The sequence below is a fragment of the Portunus trituberculatus genome, chromosome 11 (genome assembly GCF_017591435.1).
Source record: "Portunus trituberculatus isolate SZX2019 chromosome 11, ASM1759143v1, whole genome shotgun sequence".
NCBI lineage: Eukaryota > Metazoa > Arthropoda > Malacostraca > Decapoda > Portunidae > Portunus > Portunus trituberculatus.
The window spans coordinates 2,796,702-2,817,924 of record NC_059265.1 but is presented as its reverse complement, the minus strand read 5'-3'; the positions used below and the strand labels follow the sequence as shown (position 1 = coordinate 2,817,924).

Below are 21,223 nucleotides of genomic sequence, written 5' to 3'. Positions count from 1 at the left end.
TCTCATCTCCCATCCTCTCATTTTCCCTTTTGTGTGCAATATATCCGGACATTTTGTTGGTATCTTCTCTAGGTCTACTCCTGTATCCTTCCTATATAGCACCATTAGTCCTCCTCCCTTTCTATCTTGCTCCTCTCTCATATTATCTACTATCACACAGTTATCACTGAAGTTTATATCTCTTAGCTTCTTCTGGGTCTCTGTTAAGCAAACTATACTATCATCACTCACTAACTCTTCTACTTCTTTTGCTTTAGTTTGTGTTAGCCCTTGTATATTTATTACACTCATTTTGACACTCTTTTCGCTGATTTCTTTGTCCCGTACACCTGTATTTCAGTCCCCACCAGTGCCTTCTCCTACTCTCACAATTTTTCCCCTCTGTATTTTCCACTGGCCTCCTTGTCTTCTTTTGTCTTGCAACTTTTCCTTTAGCATTGCGTCTTGTTCTCTCTCTTTCTTAGTTTTGTCAGGGGCAATCCTGATTTGACTTATGTCTTCCTCATGACAGTCTCTCAGCTGTCTGCCCCTCTTCACCACCTCCCATTTATCATATACATCACGCAGACATACATACTATTAGGGGCCTCTCACTCCCTCTCACTTTCATTCCCATTCTGTACACCTCCACCTGTGCTCCTTCCACCCATAACTTCTCATGAAATACATGCTCACAGACTTCTCTGTCCTCCTTTTCTCTCTCCCAGTCTATCCCAGCCTCTCCCAGTCCATCCCAGTGTGTGTGTGTAAATAATAATAATAATAATATGGTTTATTAGTAATTGCAGTACATAGATACTGAAAATGCACACATGGGGATTGAGGGAGACTTAAGATGAGAACCTTAAGTTAGCTGTTTATGGGTGGCACCATGGAGGGGATAGCACTGTGATGATAATTCTTGGGGCCTTGAGTGGCGTGACCATGTTTGTGTGTGGTGTGGCATGGATTGGCTGGGGCGCGTCAGGGGGGGGAGATGTTGTAGCCGTGAGTGGCACAGCAGGCCTCTACCCATCTTGACGAGGGCCGCTTGGTGTGTATTTACCTAGTTGTATTTTATCTAGTTGTAGTTTTACAGGGCCTGGGCTTTATGGTGGTGTGGCCCCGTCTCCATATCTACACTTATCCAATCTTACTTTAAAAGTATGCACACTCGTTGCAGACACTACTTCTTCATCTAAACTGTTCCACGTCTCAATACATCTCTGCGGGAAACTATATTTTTTAATATCTCTCAGACATCTTCCTTTTCTCAGCTTTTTACTATGCGATCTTGTTCTTCGGATGTCATATTCTTCTCTCAGGATCAGTTTCTCATTATCCACTTTGTCCATTCCGTTGATCAATTTATAAACTTGTATCAGGTCTCCTCTCTCCCTTCTTTGTTCCAGGGTTGGTAGATCCATAGCCTTTAGTCTCTCCTCATATGTCATCCCTTCAAATTCTGGAACCATTCTTGTAGCTATTCTTTGTAGCCTCTCCAATTTCCTTATGTGTTTCTTTTTATGAGGGGTCCACACTACTCCTGCATATTCCAATCTGGGTCTTATTATAGTACTTATCAATTTCTTCATCATTTCTTTGTCCATGTAGTGAAATGCTACTCAAATATTCCTTAGCAAATTATGTTTCTCTAAAAATTCTATCAATATGGCTTACTTGTTGAATGTTTTCTTCCATCGTCACTCCTAAGTCCTTTTCCTTTTTTACTTTCTCCAGTTCTACTCCATCTCCCATCTTATAGATTCCCACGGGTCGTCTTTCACTCTTTCCCATTTCCATGACATGACTTTTGTTCACATTGAATTCCATTTCTCACTTCTTACTCCATTCCCAGATCTTATTTAGGTCTTCTTGCAGTATTTCAGTGTGTGTGTGTATGTGTGTGTGTCATACAAAGTCAGTTTTTATCCAATATTTCTACAGTGTGTTGTTTAAATAGAGATAGTTTTGTGTATTTCTTTGCTACAACAACATTCATTAAAGTTCTCTCTCTCTCTCTCTCTCTCTCTCTCTCTCTCTCTCTCTCTCTCTCTCTCTCTCTCTCTCTCTCTCTCTCTCTCTCTCTCTCTCTCTCTCTCTCTCTCTCTCTCTCTCAGATGTTAATCAAGTTTGATTTATTTGAGATTGTGTAAAATTATTTTAAGAAAGTTTGTCATGTTTTGAGGTCATTTAAGACAGTTTGGTAGGTTTTGAGGGCATTTTAAGACAGTTTGGTAGGTTTTGAGGGCATTTTAAGACAGTTTGGGATGTTTTGAGGGCATTTTAAGACAGTTTTGAGTTAATTTTAAGACAGTTTGGTAGGTTTTGAGTTAATTTTAAGGCAGTTTGGGATGTTTTGAGGGCATTTTAAGAGAGTTTGTCATGTTTTGAGTTAGTTTTAAGACAGTTTGGTACGTTTTGAGGCCATTTTAAGACAGTTTGGGATGTTTTGAGGGCTTTTAAGACAGTTTGACATGTTTTGAGGCATTTTGAGATAGATTGGTATTTTTTGAGGGCATTATAAGACAATTTTGGGCATGATAAGACAACTTTATTGACATTAGGAAGGATGCATGGAGGTCACAAGATTATTGGTGTTCTGTTTTTAATCTCCAGGCCACATACTCTCCCTGTCTCCACCACCACCTGACCACCACTCTCTCTGCGTCTTCCATGCTGCTCGCTGACAGCATTCCATCGTCTGCAAAGAATAAGTGAGTCACATTTAAAGTGTCATCTTTGAAGCACAAATTTACACTTTCTAATGTCTTTATTATTATTTTGAAAGTTATTAACCCCTTCAGTACTGGGACCTATTTTTACCTTGAGATTTGTGTACCATTAGACCATTTTATTGACATTAGGAAGGGTGTATGGAGGTCAGAAGATTAATGGCCAGTCTTCACTATTTTAACCCCTTCAGTACTGGGACGTATTTTTACCTTGAGGTTTGTGTACCATTAGACCATTTTGATGACATTAGGAAGGGTGTATGGAGGGCAGAGGATAAATGGCCACAGTCTTCACTATTTTAACCCCTTCAGTACTGGGACGTATTTTTACCTTGAGGTTTGTATACCATTAGACCATTTTGATGACATTAGGAAGGGTGTATGGAGGTCAGAGGATAAATGGCCACAGTCTTCACTATTTTAACCCCTTCAGTACTGGGACGTATTTTTACCTTGAGGTTTGTGTACCATTAGACCATTTTGATGACATTAGGAAGGGTGTATGGAGGTCAGAGGATAAATGGCCACAGTCTTCACTATTTTAACCCCTTCAGTACTGGGACGTATTTTTACCTTGAGGTTTGTGTACCATTAGACCATTTTGATGACATTAGGAAGGGTGTATGGAGGGCAGAAGATTAATGGCCACAGTCTTCACTATTTTAACCCCTTCAGTACTGGGATGTATTTTTACCTTGAGATTTGTGTACCATTAGACCATTTTATTGACATTAGGAAGGGTGTATGGAGGTCAGAGGATAAATGGCCACAGTCTTCACTATTTTAACCCCTTCAGTACTGGGACACATTTTTACCTTGAGATTTGTGTACCATTAGACCATTTTGATGACATTAGGAAGGGTGTATGGAGGGCAGAGGATAAATGGCCACAGTCTTCACTATTTTAACCCCTTCAGTACTGGGACACATTTTTACCTTGAGATTTGTGTACCATTAGACCATTTTGATGACATTAGGAAGGGTGTATGGAGGGCAGAGGATAAATGGCCACAGTCTTCATTATTTTAACCCCTTCAGTACTGGGACGTATTTTTACCTTGAGGTTTGTGTACCATTAGACCATTTTATTGACATTAGGAAGGGTGTATGGAGGGCAGAGGATAAATGGCCACAGTCTTCACTATTTTAACCCCTTCAGTACTGGGACACATTTTTACCTTGAGATTTGTGTACCATTAGACCATTTTGATGACATTAGGAAGGGTGTATGGAGGCAGAGGATAAATGGCCACAGTCTTCACTATTTTAACCCCTTCAGTACTGGGACGTATTTTTACCTTGAGGTTTGTGTACCATTAGACCATTTTATTGACATTAGGAAGGGTGTATGGAGGGCAGAGGATAAATGGCCACAGTCTTCACTATTTTAACCCCTTCAGTACTGGGACACATTTTTACCTTGAGATTTGTGTACCATTAGACCATTTTGATGACATTAGGAAGGGTGTATGGAGGGCAGAGGATAAATGGCCACAGTCTTCACTATTTTAACCCCTTCAGTACTGGGACGTATTTTTACCTTGAGGTTTGTGTACCATTAGACCATTTTATTGACATTAGGAAGGGTGTATGGAGGGCAGAGGATAAATGGCCACAGTCTTCACTATTTTAACCCCTTCAGTACTGGGACACATTTTTACCTTGAGATTTGTGTACCATTAGACCATTTTGATGACATTAGGAAGGGTGTATGGAGGGCAGAGGATAAATGGCCACAGTCTTCACTATTTTAACCCCTTCAGTACTGGGACATATTTTTACCTTGAGATTTGTGTACCATTAGACCATTTTATTGACATTAGGAAGGGTGTATGGAGGTTAGAGGATAAATGGCCACAGTCTTCACTATTTTAACCCCTTCAGTACTGGGACGTATTTTTACCTTGAGATTTGTGTACCATTAGACCATTTTATTGACATTAGGAAGGGTGTATGGAGGGCAGAAGATTAATGGCCACAGTCTTCACTATTTTAACCCCTTCAGTACTGGGATGTATTTTTACCTTGAGGTTTGTATACCATTAGACCATTTTGATGACATTAGGAAGGGTGTATGGAGGGCAGAAGATTAATGGCCACAGTCTTCACTATTTTAACCCCTTCAGTACTGGGACGTATTTTTACCTTGAGATTTGTGTACCATTAGACCATTTTGATGACATTAGGAAGGGTGTATGGAGGTCAGAGGATAAATGGCCACAGTCTTCACTATTTTAACCCCTTCAGTACTGGGATGTGTTTTACCTTGAGATTTGTGTACCATTAGACCATTTTGATGACATTAGGAAGGGTGTATGGAGGTCAGAGGATAAATGGCCACAGTTTTCACTATTTTAACCCCTTCAGTACTGGGACGTATTTTTACCTTCAGATTTGTGTACCATTAGACCATTTTGATGACATTAGGAAGGGTGTATGGAGGTCAGAAGATTAATGGCCACAGTCTTCACTATTTTAACCCCTTCAGTACTGGGACGTATTTTTACCTTGAGATTTGTGTACCATTAGACCATTTTATTGACACTAAGAAGAGTCTATGGAGATCACAAGATTAATGGCCACAGTCTTCATAATTTTAAATCCCTTCAGTACTGGGAGGCATTTTTACTGTGAGTTTTGGGCGTGATTAGACAATTTTATTGACATTAGGAAGAGTCTATGGAGGTCAGAGGATTAATGGCCTGAGTTTTCACTATTTGAATCCCATCATAATAAGTTTGTGAAGCTGTATAGAATCACCAAAATAGAAAACAGAATGACTATGTATGAAAGCACGTCCTGGTAGTGAAGGGGTTAATTTGCCAAGTGTTATGGAGGCTGTATGTACATCCCCCTGCTGTCTGTCTGTCTGTCTGTCTGTCTGATGCCACTTGTTAAATTTTGTGTTTGAAGTCTTAGTCTAGTTTTGTCTCCAGGGTAAACTTTTGTTATTAGGTCTAGTACTTTTCATTTATTTGATATTCCATAAGAATTTTGATCCTATAATCCCTTCTTATACTGTCTAAAACTTTGCAAACATCTATTGATATGACAATTAAATTTTTTTACTTTGAAATGATTTTTGTACACAATATCTGAGTATGAACAGGCCATTTTCTAGCCTACCTCCCAGGAAGCTGGAGCGCATTCCCTATTATTGCACGTTATAATGGGTTCGGGATGCGGTAATTCTGATTTGTGGTAAGGGTTTCAGGAACGCACATGTACCGTGTAACGAGGACTTACTGTACATGTAAAGTAGTTAAAGTACATTAATATACAGTTTAATGACGCAGTGTTGTCTGTGTGGACACTCTGTGTGGATGTTGGTGCTGTGAAGGAATGAAAGCTGTTTATGTGACATAGAGGAAATATATTATTATAAAAAGACTGACTTTGCTTCAATCCTGCAAATGTACCATACAAGAAGTTAAGAGATTTTTGAGCCACATTTCACTGAGTGTGCAGAGATTTATCTATTTGTGTGAGGAATGTGTTCCCGAGAGCATCATGTCATGTCAAGATGGCACAAAGGTAAGCTGATTACTGACCTAAGCTGTCTGAGATGTCACTGCGAACCAAAGCATTTTATCAGAGACAGGTCTATTCGTGGGGAACCTCAGTTTCAGTAAAAACACTCCATTTTATCACAAAACACACTCAAAACACCATGTAACTCCTCAAAATGCCCCAAAACACACCCAGAGCTCAATACAAACACACACACACACACTCAATACATCCAAACCACTTAAAACACTCAATTTTATCCCAAAACATTTCAAAATGCCCCAAAACAAACTCTGAGCTCAATACAAACACACCCACACACACTCAATACGCCCAAACCACTTGAAACACTCAATTTTATTCCCAAACACACTCAAAACACGATGTAACACCTCAAAATGCCCCAAAACATACTCTGAGCATAAAGGTAAGCTGATTACTGAGCTAAGCTGTCTGGGGTGTCATTGAAGCAAAGCATTTTCCGGTAAGCTGATTACTGAGCTAAGCTGTCACAATTGTATCGTCATTGGGCATTATCATTTTATACTTCTCCATGCATTCTAATATCATTCTTCCATTTCCATCTGGCTTTTGTGTTCCTTTGAATCCCACGTGGCCATTCAAGTCCCAGATTGTAAGCAGTGGATGTTGTGCATTAGTCTCTAGGATCTTCTCAATTTCCAGTTTGATAGTACCATTCCTTAGTTTATCATCTACACTAAAGTACACTACAGTTATGTTAACCTCCCATCCCCTAACCCCTTCAGTACTGGGACACATTTTTACCTTCAGATTTGTGTGCCATTACACCATTTTATTGACATTAGGAAGGGTGTATGGAGGCCAGAAGATTAATGGCCACAGTCTTCACTATTTTAACCCCTTCAGTACTGGGACACATTTTTACCTTGAGATTTGTGTACCATTAGACCATTTTATTGACATTAGGAAGGGTGTATGGAAGGCAGAAGATTAATGGCCACAGTCTTCACTATTTTAACCCCTTCAGTACTGGGACACATTTTTACCGTGAGATTTGTGTACCATTAGACCATTTTATTGACATTAGGAAGGGTGTATGGAGGCAGAAGATTAATGGCCACAGTCTTCACTATTTTAACCCCTTCAGTACTGGGACACATTTTTACCTTGAGATTTGTGTACCATTAGACCATTTTATTGACATTAGGAAGGGTATATGGAGGGCAGAAGATTAATGGCCACTGTCTTCATAGTTTTTAACCCCTTCAGTACTGGGACACATTTTTACCTTGAGATTTGTGTACCATTAGACCATTTTATTGACATTAGGAAGGGTATATGGAGGGCAGAAGATTAATGGCCACAGTCTTCACTATTTTAACCCCTTCAGTACTGGGACACATTTTTACCTTGAGATTTGTGTGCCATTAGACCATTTTATTGACATTAGGAAGGGTGTATGGAGGGCAGAAGATTAATGGCCACAGTCTTCACTATTTTAACCCCTTCAGTACTGGGAAACATTTTTACCTTCAGATTTGTGTGCCATTAGACCATTTTATTGACATTAGGAAGGGTGTATGGAAGGCAGAAGATTAATGGCCACAGTCTTCACTATTTTAACCCCTTCAGTACTGGGACACATTTTTACCTTGAGATTTGTGTACCATTAGACCATTTTATTGACATTAGGAAGGGTGTATGGAAGGCAGAAGATTAATGGCCACAGTCTTCACTATTTTAACCCTTCAGTACTGGGACACATTTTTACCTTGAGATTTGTGTACCATTAGACCATTTTATTGACATTAGGAAGGGTGTATGGAGGCAGAAGATTAATGGCCACAGTCTTCACTATTTTAACCCCTTCAGTACTGGGACACATTTTTACCTTGAGATTTGTGTACCATTAGACCATTTTATTGACATTAGGAAGGGTGTATGGAGGGCAGAAGATTAATGGCCACAGTCTTCACTATTTTAACCCCTTCAGTACTGGGACACATTTTTACCTTGAGATTTGTGCACCATTAGACCATTTTATTGACATTAGGAAGGGTGTATGGAGGCAGAAGATTAATGGCCACAGTCTTCACTATTTTAACCCCTTCAGTACAGGGAAACATTTTTATCTTCAGATTTGTGTGCCATTAGACCATTTTATTGACATTAGGAAGGCAGAAGATTAATGGCCACAGTCTTCACTATTTTAACCCCTTCAGTACTGGGACACATTTTTACCTTGAGATTTGTGTACCATTAGACCATTTTATTGACATTAGGAAGGCTGTATGGAGGGCAGAAGATTAATGGCCACAGTCTTCATAATTTTAACCCCTTCATTACTGGGACACATTTTTACCTTGAGATTTGTGTACCATTAGACCATTTTATTGACATTAGGAAGGGTGTATGGAGGACAGAAGATTAATGGCCACAGTCTTCACTATTTTAACCCCTTCAGTACTGGGACACATTTTTACCTTGAGATTTGTGTACCATTAGACCATTTTATTGACATTAGGAAGGGTGTATGGAAGGCAGAAGATTAATGGTCACAGTCTTCACTATTTTAACTCCTTCAGTACTGGGAAACATTTTTACCTTGAGATTTGTGTACCATTAGACCATTTTATTGACATTAGGAAGGGTGTATGGAAGGCAGAAGATTAATGGCCACAGTCTTCACTATTTTAACCCCTTCAGTACTGGGACACATTTTACCTTGAGATTTGTGTACCATTAGACCATTTTATTGACATTAGGAAGGGTGTATGGAAGGCAGAAGATTAATGGCCACAGTCTTCACTATTTTAACCCCTTCAGTACTGGGACACATTTTTACCTTGAGATTTGTGTACCATTAGACCATTTTATTGACATTAGGAAGGGTGTATGGAGGCAGAAGATTAATGGCCACAGTCTTCACTATTTTAACCCCTTCAGTACTGGGACACATTTTTACCTTGAGATTTGTGTGCCATTAGACCATTTCATTGACATTAGGAAGGGTGTATGGAGGCAGAAGATTAATGGCCACAGTCTTCACTATTTTAACCCCTTCAGTACTGGGACACATTTTTACCTTGAGATTTGTGTACCATTAGACCATTTTATTGACATTAGGAAGGGTGTATGGAGGCAGAAGATTAATGGCCACAGTCTTCACTATTTTAACCCCTTCATTACTGGGACACATTTTTACCTTGAGATTTGTGTACCATTAGACCATTTTATTGACATTAGGAAGGGTGTATGGAGGCAGAAGATTAATGGCCACAGTCTTCACTATTTTAACCCCTTCATTACTGGGACACATTTTTACCTTGAGATTTGTGTACCATTAGACCATTTTATTGACATTAGGAAGGGTGTATGGAGGCAGAAGATTAATGGCCACAGTCTTCACTATTTTAACCCCTTCATTACTGGGACACATTTTTACCTTGAGATTTGTGTACCATTAGACCATTTTATTGACATTAGGAAGGGTGTATGGAGGCAGAAGATTAATGGCCACAGTCTTCACTATTTTAACCCCTTCAGTACTGGGACACATTTTTACCTTGAGATTTGTGTACCATTAGACCATTTTATTGACATTAGGAAGGGTGTATGGAGGGCAGAAGATTAATGGCCAGTCTTCACTATTTTAACCCCTTCAGTACTGGGACACATTTTTACCTTGAGATTTGTGTACCATTAGACCATTTTATTGACATTAGGAAGGGTGTATGGAGGACAGAAGATTAATGGCCACAGTCTTCACTATTTTAACCCCTTCAGTACTGGGACACATTTTTACCTTGAGATTTGTGTGCCATTAGACCATTTTATTGACATTAGGAAGGGTGTATGGAGGACAGAAGATTAATGGCCACAGTCTTCACTATTTTAACATCAGTCATTACTGGGACATTAGACCATTTTATTGACATTAGGAAGGGTGTATGGAGGAGAAGATTAATGGCAAGTCTTCACTATTTTAACATCTTCATTACTGGGACACATTTTTACCTTCAGATGAGAGAGAGAGAGAGAGAGAGAGAGAGAGAGAGAGAGAGGCTTAGTGACATATCCAGCCCTAACATTGTGAAGCCACACCATAAGACACCGCCAAGCTCCTCTGAAGTGACGGGTTGTGTGTCTAACCTTCATCAATAGAGTATAGTTGAAGTTGTTATTGTTTTTAAGGTTCCAGTGAGAGATTAACAACATTTCTAAATTATTAACAGCAGGAACACTCTACCTAGTCACCTCTGTGGCCTTCATGGAGAGAGAGAGAGAGAGAGAGAGAGAGAGAGAGAGAGGGAGAGCCTAATTTTACATAAAACAGCCTGCCCCCACACACACATTAACCCTCATAGTAATAATAATAACACTGCTGCTCCTGCTACTACTACTACTACGCTCCTCTTTTGTCCCTGCTATGCATTTGAGGCGCAGCAGCAGCAGAAAACAGTGAGAATTGAAGGAAATGTTGGGGCGGGCTGTGGGTGTGGGTGAGGTGGGCGGCGGGCGGTGTTAACTGGGGTACATATACACAACCATCGCCTTATTTACCACAGTAATGGCTATTTATCTAGTGTGGTGGTTGATTCTGGCTTTGCTTCACTCTCTGGGTCTGGAAACACAGGGGGAGTGGAAGCAGACATTGCTGGACTGTCCATGGGGAAGGCAGGGTGAGGCGCCCCCGTGGGTTCAATATTGACGTAGATAATTCATTTAAAAAATCGCCACAAGAAAAACGGCTCCCAGACTAGTATACACTACACTTTTAGGCGCGATAAATAGTGTAACTAATAATCAAAATATAATATTCCTACCGGGTGGTTTTTATTGAAAGCGGTGGAAAGGAAGGTGTTTGTGTCCAATTAACGGGTGACAAACACACCACAATGTCGAGATGGAAAGCTCACCCAAACTACGTTATATTACATTTTCTGAATAACACAAATTTTCGCTTTCCAGCCGAATAAAGAAAACACAGATTCTTTGTCATATAAAGATTTTTGTTTTCTATTTTGTTACCATTCAAAATTTTGAAATTGAAAATACGAATAGGTAGACTAAACTTTATGGAATATTGTTACTTGAATCATGTTTTTCATATCTTTTAAGTGTTATATCAAGCACCAAAACAATCCTAGGCGTGGTAATAAAAAAAAAAACGTTATAATACTTGCAGTGACTTTAACGTTATTTTTTCGGTAAACCAAAACACAGCTGGACTCGATTCTATTGTAGTTTAGAAATTAGTTTACTTTACTAATAACAAATCAGATATCAGAAAAGTGCCAACTTCACTAAATAAGTAGAAATATTTCAATCCCTACGGCGAAATATGTTTTTTTTTATCAATATTTGTGAGTGACCCCAACACCCCCATTTCGGTATTGGGAATATAATACACATGTTATTTTCATTTTTCTTTACCATATCATATTTTATTTATTTTATTTCAATGTTATTTTGAATTTTATAAGAAGTTTGAGTGATAGAGGAAGTGTATACAATGATGTCGACATTTTGCGTAGAAGAAGAAGAAGAGAAGATCCGCCATTGTTAGCTCTGTTTTGAGATTTACAGTTTTTGAACATTTGTGGAGCAGGTGAGTTATTCCCAAGTGTGTGCGTGTACATGCTTATTATCTAAAGTATGTAGAGTTAGTGAGACGTGCCAATTAAGGTGAAAAAGTCTGGTAAAGTGAAAATAAGTGCGTCTTTATAAGCAAACTTTTGGGTTTTGTTGCCTCATATTTGCGGTGGTCATTCCTGCCCTCCTACGCATTGTCACGCCCCATATTGCCTCCATAGATAGCTTATGCACCCATACACCTCCCATGCGCGGGATAGTTTGATAGTTGAAGCGGTTACTGAGATATGGTGGTGTTCTTGTGTTAGGCAGTGTCCGCCATCCTGCCTTCCACATCGGCCCTCTCTGTGTTAACTATTTTCAGTTTTTCTTATTTACTACGCCTTGTCACGCCCCATATTGCCTCCGTAGATAGTTTGTGGATCCATACACCTCCCATATGCGTGATAGTTTGATAGTTGAAGTGGTTAGTGAGATATGGTGGTGTTATAGTGTGGTAGGCAGTGTCCTTCACCCTTTCCTACGCCTTGTCACGCCTCATTTATACTATTACTACCACCACCACCACTACACTACAACAACTACCACTATTCCAGAGGTGCACCATGGCTTGCCACAATGTCACAATGGGTTCTTGGAGAGCCGCTGCTGTTGACTTGCTGCATGTCTCCTCTCTGCGGCAAAACTCACAAATACTCCACTCACCAAGTTCCAGAGGGAGAGGTGAGTGTGTGTGGGTGTGGGAAAGGTGTCCTCAGGTGTGCTGTGAGTGTGGTGTGTGTGTAAGTGTGTTTTTGTACGTTTTGTAATGTCAACTATAGCTACCTATGTATAGTGTTTTTTTTTTTTGGTGTGGTTGGCTAGGGTAAACTTATTGTGGGCGTTTTCCAGGTGTGATTTAAGGGTTGTTTGTGGAGTGTGTGTGTGTGTGATGCAATATTTTAGGTAATTTTTGGTGCGTTTTGGTTAGGTAATGTTTGTCTTGTTTCCTCCACAGGTTACCTCCAGGCTTTTCCTTCAGTAGACTATTTCCTCCATGTTTCCTCCACCTTCCCTCTAATTTTGAGTCTCCTATCTCACTTCTATCATAGTCAAAATAGTACTTTTCTAAATCTCACTTCAAAACCTGACAATTTTTCTCATTTTTCCCTCCACCACCTCCTTTTCTTTCCTCCATATCTCCCTCCACACACCAAGCTGTGTACTGTGCTGGTGTGTGCAGGTGTGGGAAAGGTTTCCGCAGGTGTGGTGTGTGTGTGTGGTACGTGTGGTGTGTGTGTAAATGTTTTTAGTGTAAGCTACTATATATTTTTTGGGTGTGTGTTTTTTGCATTTTCCAGTGTTTGCAAAGGGTTGTTTGTGGTTTGTTGGTGTGTGCAGGTGTGGGAATGGTGTGTGCTGGTGTGCTGTGTGTTTGGTGAGTGTCGGGTGTGTGAAAGCGTGTTTTTCCTTACAATTTTGTCTCATAAACCTCAATTTTTTAACTTGTTTTGGCCGGAAAATATTTGTCTTTTTAAAATCCTCCTATTACCACCACCACCACCACCACCACTGTCCAACCACACCCACAACCACCACAAACAACCAACATTACCACATCAGATGCTCACAAAACCACACCATTTCACTACCACCACTAGTACTATTATAACCACCACCACCTCCTCCCAACAGGATCACCAGCCACCACCGGCCGTACTAAAGGAAGTGGCTCTATGTAGGGATGGAACATAGCAACTACACCAGCTGGGACACACCTAGCCAACTGTGAGTATTGAAGGCTGTTTTAGGGTGTTTGAAGACTTTGAGGGTGTTTAAGGCTACTTTAGGGTGTTTTAAGGCTGTCTTAGGGTATTTTTAGGCTGTTTTAGATTGTTTAAGGCTATTTTAGGGTGTTTGAAGAATTTTAGGATGTTTAAGGCAGTTTTAAGCTATTTTAAGGGTGTTTAAGACTGTTTTAGTGTTTTAGGGTTATTTTAAGGCTATTTAAGGGTGTTTAAGACTGTTTTAACTATTTTAGGCTATGTTAGGGTGTTTTAAGGGTGTTTCAAGATATTTACAGTACATGCACACACCATCGCTCCATCAGTGCTTCATCTTCTCGCTTTGTGTGTTTTTTATGATTCAGTGACAAAGTGACTAACTGTTTTCAGGGACACTGGGTACGGTGGCTTGGGGAGAGGGACCGTGTGGCCTGAGGGGAGGGTGGTGGCCGGTGGGCAGTGTGTTACTGACCAGTGTGGTGTAATGGTGTTGTCATTGTCACCCTTGAGGAATTCTGAGGGTGAGCTGGCTCTATTAGATGAATTACAGGATTCTGAGGACAATGAGAGTCAATCAGAAGGACTCATTAGTGACTCACATGAGGAATATTTGCCAGAAAAGGACAGTGAGGCCAGGAGCTCCCAGGAAGAAAGTGATGGAAGTGGTGAGGATGACAATTAAGGAGATGGAAAGCATGTATGTTGATTTAGAAGGGTGTATGGTTTTAAATGTGGACATGGAAGCAGCAAGGATAAGAATTAAGGGAGATGGAAAGTATATATGTTGATTTAGAAGAGTGTACAGTTTTAAATGTGGACATGGAAGTGTGGAGGATGACAATTAATGGAGATGGAAAGCATGTATGTTGATTTAGAAGAGTGTACAGTTTTAAATGTGGACACAAGTGTGGAGGATGAGAATTAAGAGATGAAAGTATATATGTTGATTTAGAAGAGTGTACAGTTTTAAATGTGGACATGGAAGTGTCGAGGATGAGGATTAAGAGAGATGAAAGTATCTATGTTGATTTAGAAGAGTGTAAGGTTTAAAATGTTGACATGGAAGTGTGGAGGATGACAATTAGGAGAGATAGAAAGCATTTATGTTGATTTAGAAGAGTGTACAGTTTTAAATGTCAACACAAAAGCAGTGAGGATAAGAATTAAGGAGATGGAAAACATAGATGTTGACAGTACCTTGGCATGTGACTGGCCATGTGTGCTGAAGGGCAGGAGATCCGCACTTCAAGCAGGAATGCTGGAAAGAATGAAAAAAGAAAAGAAAAGAAAAATTAGGTTGCTTATCAACAATAATGAGATGATGAGTGAATGTATCCAAGATTATTTATAGAAGCCAGTAAATATTGGTACAGAATGAATAACCAACATACTTGAAATGCAAGTTGCAAAATTGATCTCTGCATGTGTCACCAGATCAGTGGTGGGGCAGGTGGGCCATGTTTCTGGCAGGATTGCTGAAAAAAAAGGTGGTTAATCAACAGTAATGAGATACTAATGCATGATAAGTAGACATATCCAAGATCAAATACAGTAAAGCCAGTATATATTGGTACAAAATAATCAACATACTTGAAATGCAAGTTGCAGAATTCATCTCGATACAGGCGACCCGGATTTTGTCGAGCAGCTGGAAGTGGTGGCACTTCTTGTACGATGTCGTGCTGCTGCTCTTCAAAGTCAGGGTGGCCTGCATCAATAGGAATAGGAATATTCCTGTCTTTACATATATTGTGCAACATAGCACAAACATGCACCATCTTGCACACCTTCAATGGTGGGCTGACCCGGACCTCACTGTGCAAGACATGAAATCGGTGTTTCAGCTGCCCAGTGCCTCTTTGGACAACACTGCGTGTCTGCTTGTGAACCCTGAAAGAAAACATCAATGATAATAACAGCCATCATATACCATTAACCTGTCAATATGATGGGGACAATCAAAATTCTATCCAGGTGTTGTTGTATTAAATTATTTTCATGATTTATTTTTCTTGCTCTACAAACCAATATGTATTAGTAGGAACTGTGGCACTGTCCAAATGAAGTGGTCCCTCCAGTTTTCCTCGTTTCCCAGCTCCACCCTCACAGCTCTCACTCAGCCGACATGACATCTATTGAAAATATGATAACCAAAACATTGAAGTAATGCAGTTCACAACCTGCACAGTGGGACATCTTGCCTCAAACTGAATTCAAATTCATACCGCAAGTCTCAAGGCCACCGTGATTGGTTGAATAAATTATGATTTTTTTCATTGGCTGCCAGTTCACTTTCAAACGGAAGTAACCAATCAGCGGAAACAATAGCTCAAACAAAACGAGTCACTAATGTTGGCCCGCACGCTAGCCGCTGCCCTGGGTCGAGCAGCTCTCGCGCCAGTCTGTCTCTGTTCTATTGACTCGGGAGTGAGATCGCCAAAATACGATTAAATTTTTGAAATTCGGTATCACCATTATAAATAGGTTGCGCCTTATAAATATGGGATTAAAAATACTCGTAATGACGAGCTCTATCTCATGAGGTGGGTAAAAAACATTTAGTGGAATGTGGTGAAACACTGGAATAATACTGTTTTTGTATGTTTTGTAATGTCAACTATAGCTACCTATGTATAGTATTTATTGTTTTTTGGTGTGGGTTGGCTAGGGTAGACTTATTGTGGGTGTTTTCCAGGTGTGATTTAAGGGTTGTTTGTGGAGTGCAGGTGTGTGTGTGTGTGTGTATGTATTTACCTAGTTGTAGTTTTACAGGGCCTGGGCTTTATGCTCGTGTGGTCCCGTCTCCATATCTAGACTTATCTAATTTTTCTTTAAAACTATGTACACTCTTTGCTGACACCACTTCCTCACTCAAACTGTTCCAAGTCTCAACACATCTTTGCGGAAACTAAATTTTTAACATCTCTCAGACATCGTCCCTTCCTTAGTTTCTTACTATGCGATCTTGTGCTTCTAAAGTCATATTCTTCTCTCAGGATCAGTTTCTCATTATCCACTTCATCCATTCCGTTAATCAATTTATAAACTTGTATCAGATCCCTCTCTCTCTCTCTGCTCCAAGGTTGGTAGATCCATTGCCTTTAGTCTCTCCTCATATGCCATCCCTTTAAATTCTGGAACCATTCTTGCAGCCATTTTTGTAGTCTCTCTAATTTTCTTATGTGTTTTTTTTGGGAGTCCACACAACTCCTGCATATTCCAATCTAGGTTTTATTTTAGTACTTATCAATTTCTTCATCATTTCCTTGTCCATATAGTGAAATGCTACTCCAATATTCCTTAGCAAATTATACGTCTCTCTGAAAATTCTATCAATATGGCTTGTGTGTGTGTGTGTGTGTGTGTGTGTTTTGTTGCTTGATGCAATATTTTTTGGTAATTTTTGGTGCGTTTTGGTTAGGTAATGTTTGTCTTGTTTCTTCCATATCTCCCTCCACAGGTCCTCCTGGCTTTTCCTTCAGTAGACTATTTCCTCCATGTTTCCTCCACCTTCCCTCCAATTTTGAGTCTCCTATCTCACTTCTATCATAGTCAAAATAGTACTTTTCTAAATCTCACTTCAAAACCTGACAATTTTTCTCATTTTTCCCTCCACCACCTCCTTTTCTTTCCTCCATATCTCCCTCCACACACCAAGCTGTGTACTGTGCTGGTGTGTGCAGGTGTGGGAAAGGTTTCTGCAGGTGTGGTGTGTGTGTGTGGTACGTGTGGTGTGTGTGTAAATGTGTTGTTTGTTGTGTAAACTATATTTTTTGGGTGTGTTTTTTTGCATTTTCCAGTGTTTGCAAAGGGTTGTTTGTGGTTTGCTGGTGTGTGCAGGTGTGGGAATGGTGTGTGCTGGTGTGCTGTGTGTTTGGTGAGTGTGGGGTGTGTGAAAGCATGTTTTTCTTACAATTTTGTCTCATAAACCTCAATTTTTCACTTGATTTAGAAGAGTGTGCAGTTTTAAATGTGGACATAAAAGTGTGGACGATGAGAATTAATGGAGATTGAAAGCATAGGTGCATTTGCATTGTGTTTTAACGGGCTAAAGAAGGCATTATGGGTATCTCCTATCTCAAAGCCCACCAACTATTTGACTGCTAGTGTTCTTATTGATGTAGTGATAATTACTCCTGCAGTGTATCACTTGTGTCACTATGTATCTTGTATTATCACTTCACTTATTCACTTATTCTCTATGTGTCACTGTCAAGCACTTCACTTACTTACCCACTGCTTCAATAACACTCTGAATTTATGGCCTCCGCACACTGAAACACTAAGGTCTCTCTCTCTCTCTCTCTCTCTCTCTCTCTCTCTCTCTCTCTCTCTCTCTCTCTCTCTCTCTCTCTCTCTCTCTCTCTCTCTCTCTCTATTAATCCAGTTTTATTTATTTCAGATTGTGTTAAAAATATGGAGAAAGATGGACCAAGGCAAGAAGAGGAGGAGGAAGAGGAAGAGGAACAGAAGAAGAAGAAGAAGAAGAAGAAGAAGAAGAGGTGGAGGAATATGAGAAGAGGAGGAGAAGAAGAAAAGAGAGAAAAAGAAAAGGTAAAATAATAAATATTGTCATTTCATAAAGTTTTTGCTATTTCAATTCTCTCTCTCTCTCTCTCTCTCTCTCTCTCTCTCTCTCTCTCTCTCTCTCTCTCTCTCTCTCTCTCTCTCTCTCTCTCTCTCTCTCTTCTCTCTCTCCTCCTCCTCCTCCTCCTCCTCCTCCTCCTCCTCCTCCTCCTCCTCCTCCTCCTCCTCCTCCTCCTCCTCCTCCTCCTCCTCCTCCTCCTCCTCCTCCTCCTCCTCCTCCTCCTCCTCCTCCTCCTCCTCCTCCTCCTCCTCCTCCTCCTCCTCCTCCTCCTCCTCCTCCTCCTCCTCCTCCTCCTCCTCCTCCTCCTCCTCCTCCTGTGCTAATACTATTACTATCCCAGTGTGACCTGTGTGACCTCTGACCTTTTGCCGCAGGACTCCTTGGACTGGGACTTCACTGTGACCCGAGAGGAGGTGGCCACTCAATGCTGAGGTCACACGGCTCCCTTCCTTATGCAGGTCAGTGGTGTGGTGTGTGGTGTGTGGTGTGGGGAGGTGTGGTTGGGTTGGGCTGGGTAAGATTTTGAAGCATTTTTTAAGGGTATTTTAAGACAGTTTGACATATTTCAGGGCAATTTAAGACAGTTTGACATGCTTTGAGGGCAATTTAAGACAGTTTGGCATATTTTGAGGGTATTTTGAGAAGTTTGACATATTTTATGGCCATATTGAGACAGTTTGGCATGTTTTGAGAGCATTTTGAGACAGTTTGACATGTTTTGAGGGCATTTTAAGATATTTTGGAGGGCATATTGAGACAGTTTGGTTTTGAGTGTATATTAAGACAATTTTGGAGGTTTTTAGGGAAATTGAAGACAGTTTGGCAGATTTGGAGGGCATATTAAGGTAGTTTGTTATGTTTTGAGGGAAATTTGAGACAGTTTAGCTGGTTTTGAGGCCATGTTAAAATAGTTTGTCATATTTTGAAGACATTTTAAGACAGTTTGGCATGTTCTAAGGGCATATTAAGACAGTTTGACATGTTTTCAGGGCATATTAAGAGAGTTTGGCAGATTTTGAGTGCAATTTAAGAAAGTTTGGCAGGTTTTGATGGCATTTTAAGACAATTTGGCAGGTTCTGATGTCATTTTAAGACAGAGAGGAGTGTGGCAAGGCTGTGTACTCTCACCATACACAGAATGGGTAGAGATAGAGAGGAGTGTGGCAAGGCTGTGTACTCTCACCAGACACAGAATGGGTAGAGATACAGAGAGGAGTGTGGCAAGGCTGTGTACTCTCACCAGACACAGAATGGGTAGAGATACAGAGAGGAGTGTGGCAAGGCTGTGTACTCTCACCAGACACAGAATGGGTAGAGATACAGAGAGGAGTGTGGTAAGGCTGCGTACTCTCACCAGACTTGTTCTCGTTGTATGGACAAAAATGTTTGGAGGAGATGGAAGAAATGGAGGGAATTTGCATTGGGGGAAGAAACACAAACAACATACATTATGCGGACGATACAGTTTTAGCGGCAGATTCCGAGGTAAAATTGCAAGCACTCATAGATAGTTTAACCCTTAACGTTCGGTGATTGTTTCGGGATGATTGTAGCGTCGCGTGCAGAGAAGCAGGGATCGTTCCGGGAATCATGATTTTCGGCGCTAAACGTTTGAATCTCTCCCTCACTGTTGGTCCTGGGGCAAGTGGAAGTCTCTGGCATCTTTTCTCACTCACCTCTTTGAGCCTGGAGACATATGTTCCCTCACATAGGTCATCTTTTCCCATTTTGAGGCAACATCTAGCAATCCCGTGACCCGGAGTTAGGTTTCGGTACTCCGAGTGATGTTATGTCAGTGTTACTCGGTAATGACATTGAGGATAGTGGTGAAAATGAAGACAGTGATTTTTTTATTAAGACAGAAGAAAGTGAAGACTCCAGTAGTGATTCTGATAGTGATCTGGGAGACAGAGGCCAACCCTCACAGCGACGTTCATAAACCTCCTCACATACTCCCTCGAACAATGCGCTGGTGTGTGTCACCCATGGTTGCCTCTACAGGACTGTGCTTGTCGGCCAAGTCACGTCAGTCCCATTGCCAAGAAGAGTTGCCACATTCCAATTATTATAAAATCCACAATATTTGTAATATGTGGTTTATTTTATTTTTCTGTTTTGAACATCATTTCATCTGAGTTCACATTTTCATGACATGAAAGTGCAAAAGTTCCTACTTTTACATCAAATTCATATGCCCAAATGGAGAGAGAGAGAGAGAGAGAGAGAGAGAGAGAGAGAGAGAGTGGTGTGTATCTGAGCTTGGGGGTATTTCTTAGCGGATTCTGCCATGAATTTTTGACGTGCAATAACTTTGGTGTGAGAGGTGATGACATGTTGAAAACTATATCGTTGTACTCAGAATAACACAAAGAAATATGCTTTTATGAGGAAAAGAATATTTTAGCATTTTTGACAGGTGTGATTTTTCCTCGCTGTAACAGACAGAAAGTAAATCAACCCCCGTACTTTAAGGGTAAGAAAGATAATGACCAATATTAGCATGAATATAACTCTAAGACAACGTATACTCAAGCGTTATGTATGGTCCACATTAACGTATGGCTCTGAGACATGGACGATAAAGAAGAACATGATCAAAAGGTTAGAAGCAGTAGAAATGTGGTTCATGCAAAGAATGCTGAGAATCCCTTGGAGTGCACGGATCACTAATGAAGGATTGAGAAGAGTAGTAATGGAAAAAACACCGGTGAAGAGTATCAGGAGGAGACACCTCAATTTTGTGGGCCATGTACTGAGAGGACATGGACTGTGGGAGAGAATGCTTGTTGGGAGAGTATAAGGAACCAGCGAGAGGAAGACAGAGGGTCAAGTTTATGGACACATTGGTGAAACACGTCAGTGAGGGCTGGACAACTGTGGATCGGGTTAGAGTGGCTCAAAACAGAGGAGGATGGTGTTCCATGGTCGCCGACGTCACGTGACAGGCACCTCGGTAAAGGTAAAGATAAAGGGTTGGGTTAGGTTGGGTTATGCTGGGTTGTTTTGGGTTAGTTTGGGGTTGGGTTGGGTTATGTTGGGTTGTTCTGGGTTAACTTGGGTTGTTTTGGGTT

At 40.6% G+C, this 21,223-nt stretch overlaps 1 protein-coding gene and 2 long non-coding RNA genes across 7 annotated transcripts; 2 read left to right on the top strand and 1 right to left on the bottom strand.

Annotated features, from left to right (window-relative positions):
- Positions 1-56: 56 nt before the first annotated feature.
- LOC123502350 lies at positions 57-18,574 on the top strand. The gene is made up of 3 exons (XR_006673966.1): positions 57-1,033; positions 2,599-2,696; positions 18,527-18,574. It is a non-coding gene; the product is annotated as an uncharacterized LOC123502350 (long non-coding RNA).
- On the bottom strand, positions 2,458-15,441 carry LOC123502290. Of its 5 annotated transcripts, XR_006673882.1 has the most exons (4): positions 14,956-15,041; positions 14,762-14,822; positions 14,037-14,118; positions 2,585-2,683 (listed from the first exon to the last, which is right to left on the bottom strand). XR_006673882.1 is itself a non-coding variant. In XM_045251520.1 (3 exons), the coding sequence occupies exons 1-3, from the start codon at positions 15,333-15,335 to the stop codon at positions 2,563-2,565; spliced, it is 363 nt and encodes a 120-aa protein (XP_045107455.1). In that variant the 5' UTR covers positions 15,336-15,441; the 3' UTR covers positions 2,458-2,562. The 5 variants fall into 5 exon arrangements, 2 of the variants coding, with proteins under 2 accessions (XP_045107455.1, XP_045107456.1); XM_045251520.1 differs by lacking the exons at positions 14,037-14,118; positions 14,956-15,041 and adding an exon at positions 15,155-15,441 and having other exon boundaries at positions 2,458-2,683; XR_006673881.1 differs by lacking the exon at positions 14,037-14,118.
- On the top strand, positions 11,742-13,494 carry LOC123502323. Its single transcript, XR_006673939.1, has 3 exons — positions 11,742-11,817; positions 12,398-12,524; positions 13,476-13,494. It is a non-coding gene; the product is annotated as an uncharacterized LOC123502323 (long non-coding RNA).
- Positions 18,575-21,223: the final 2,649 nt, after the last annotated feature.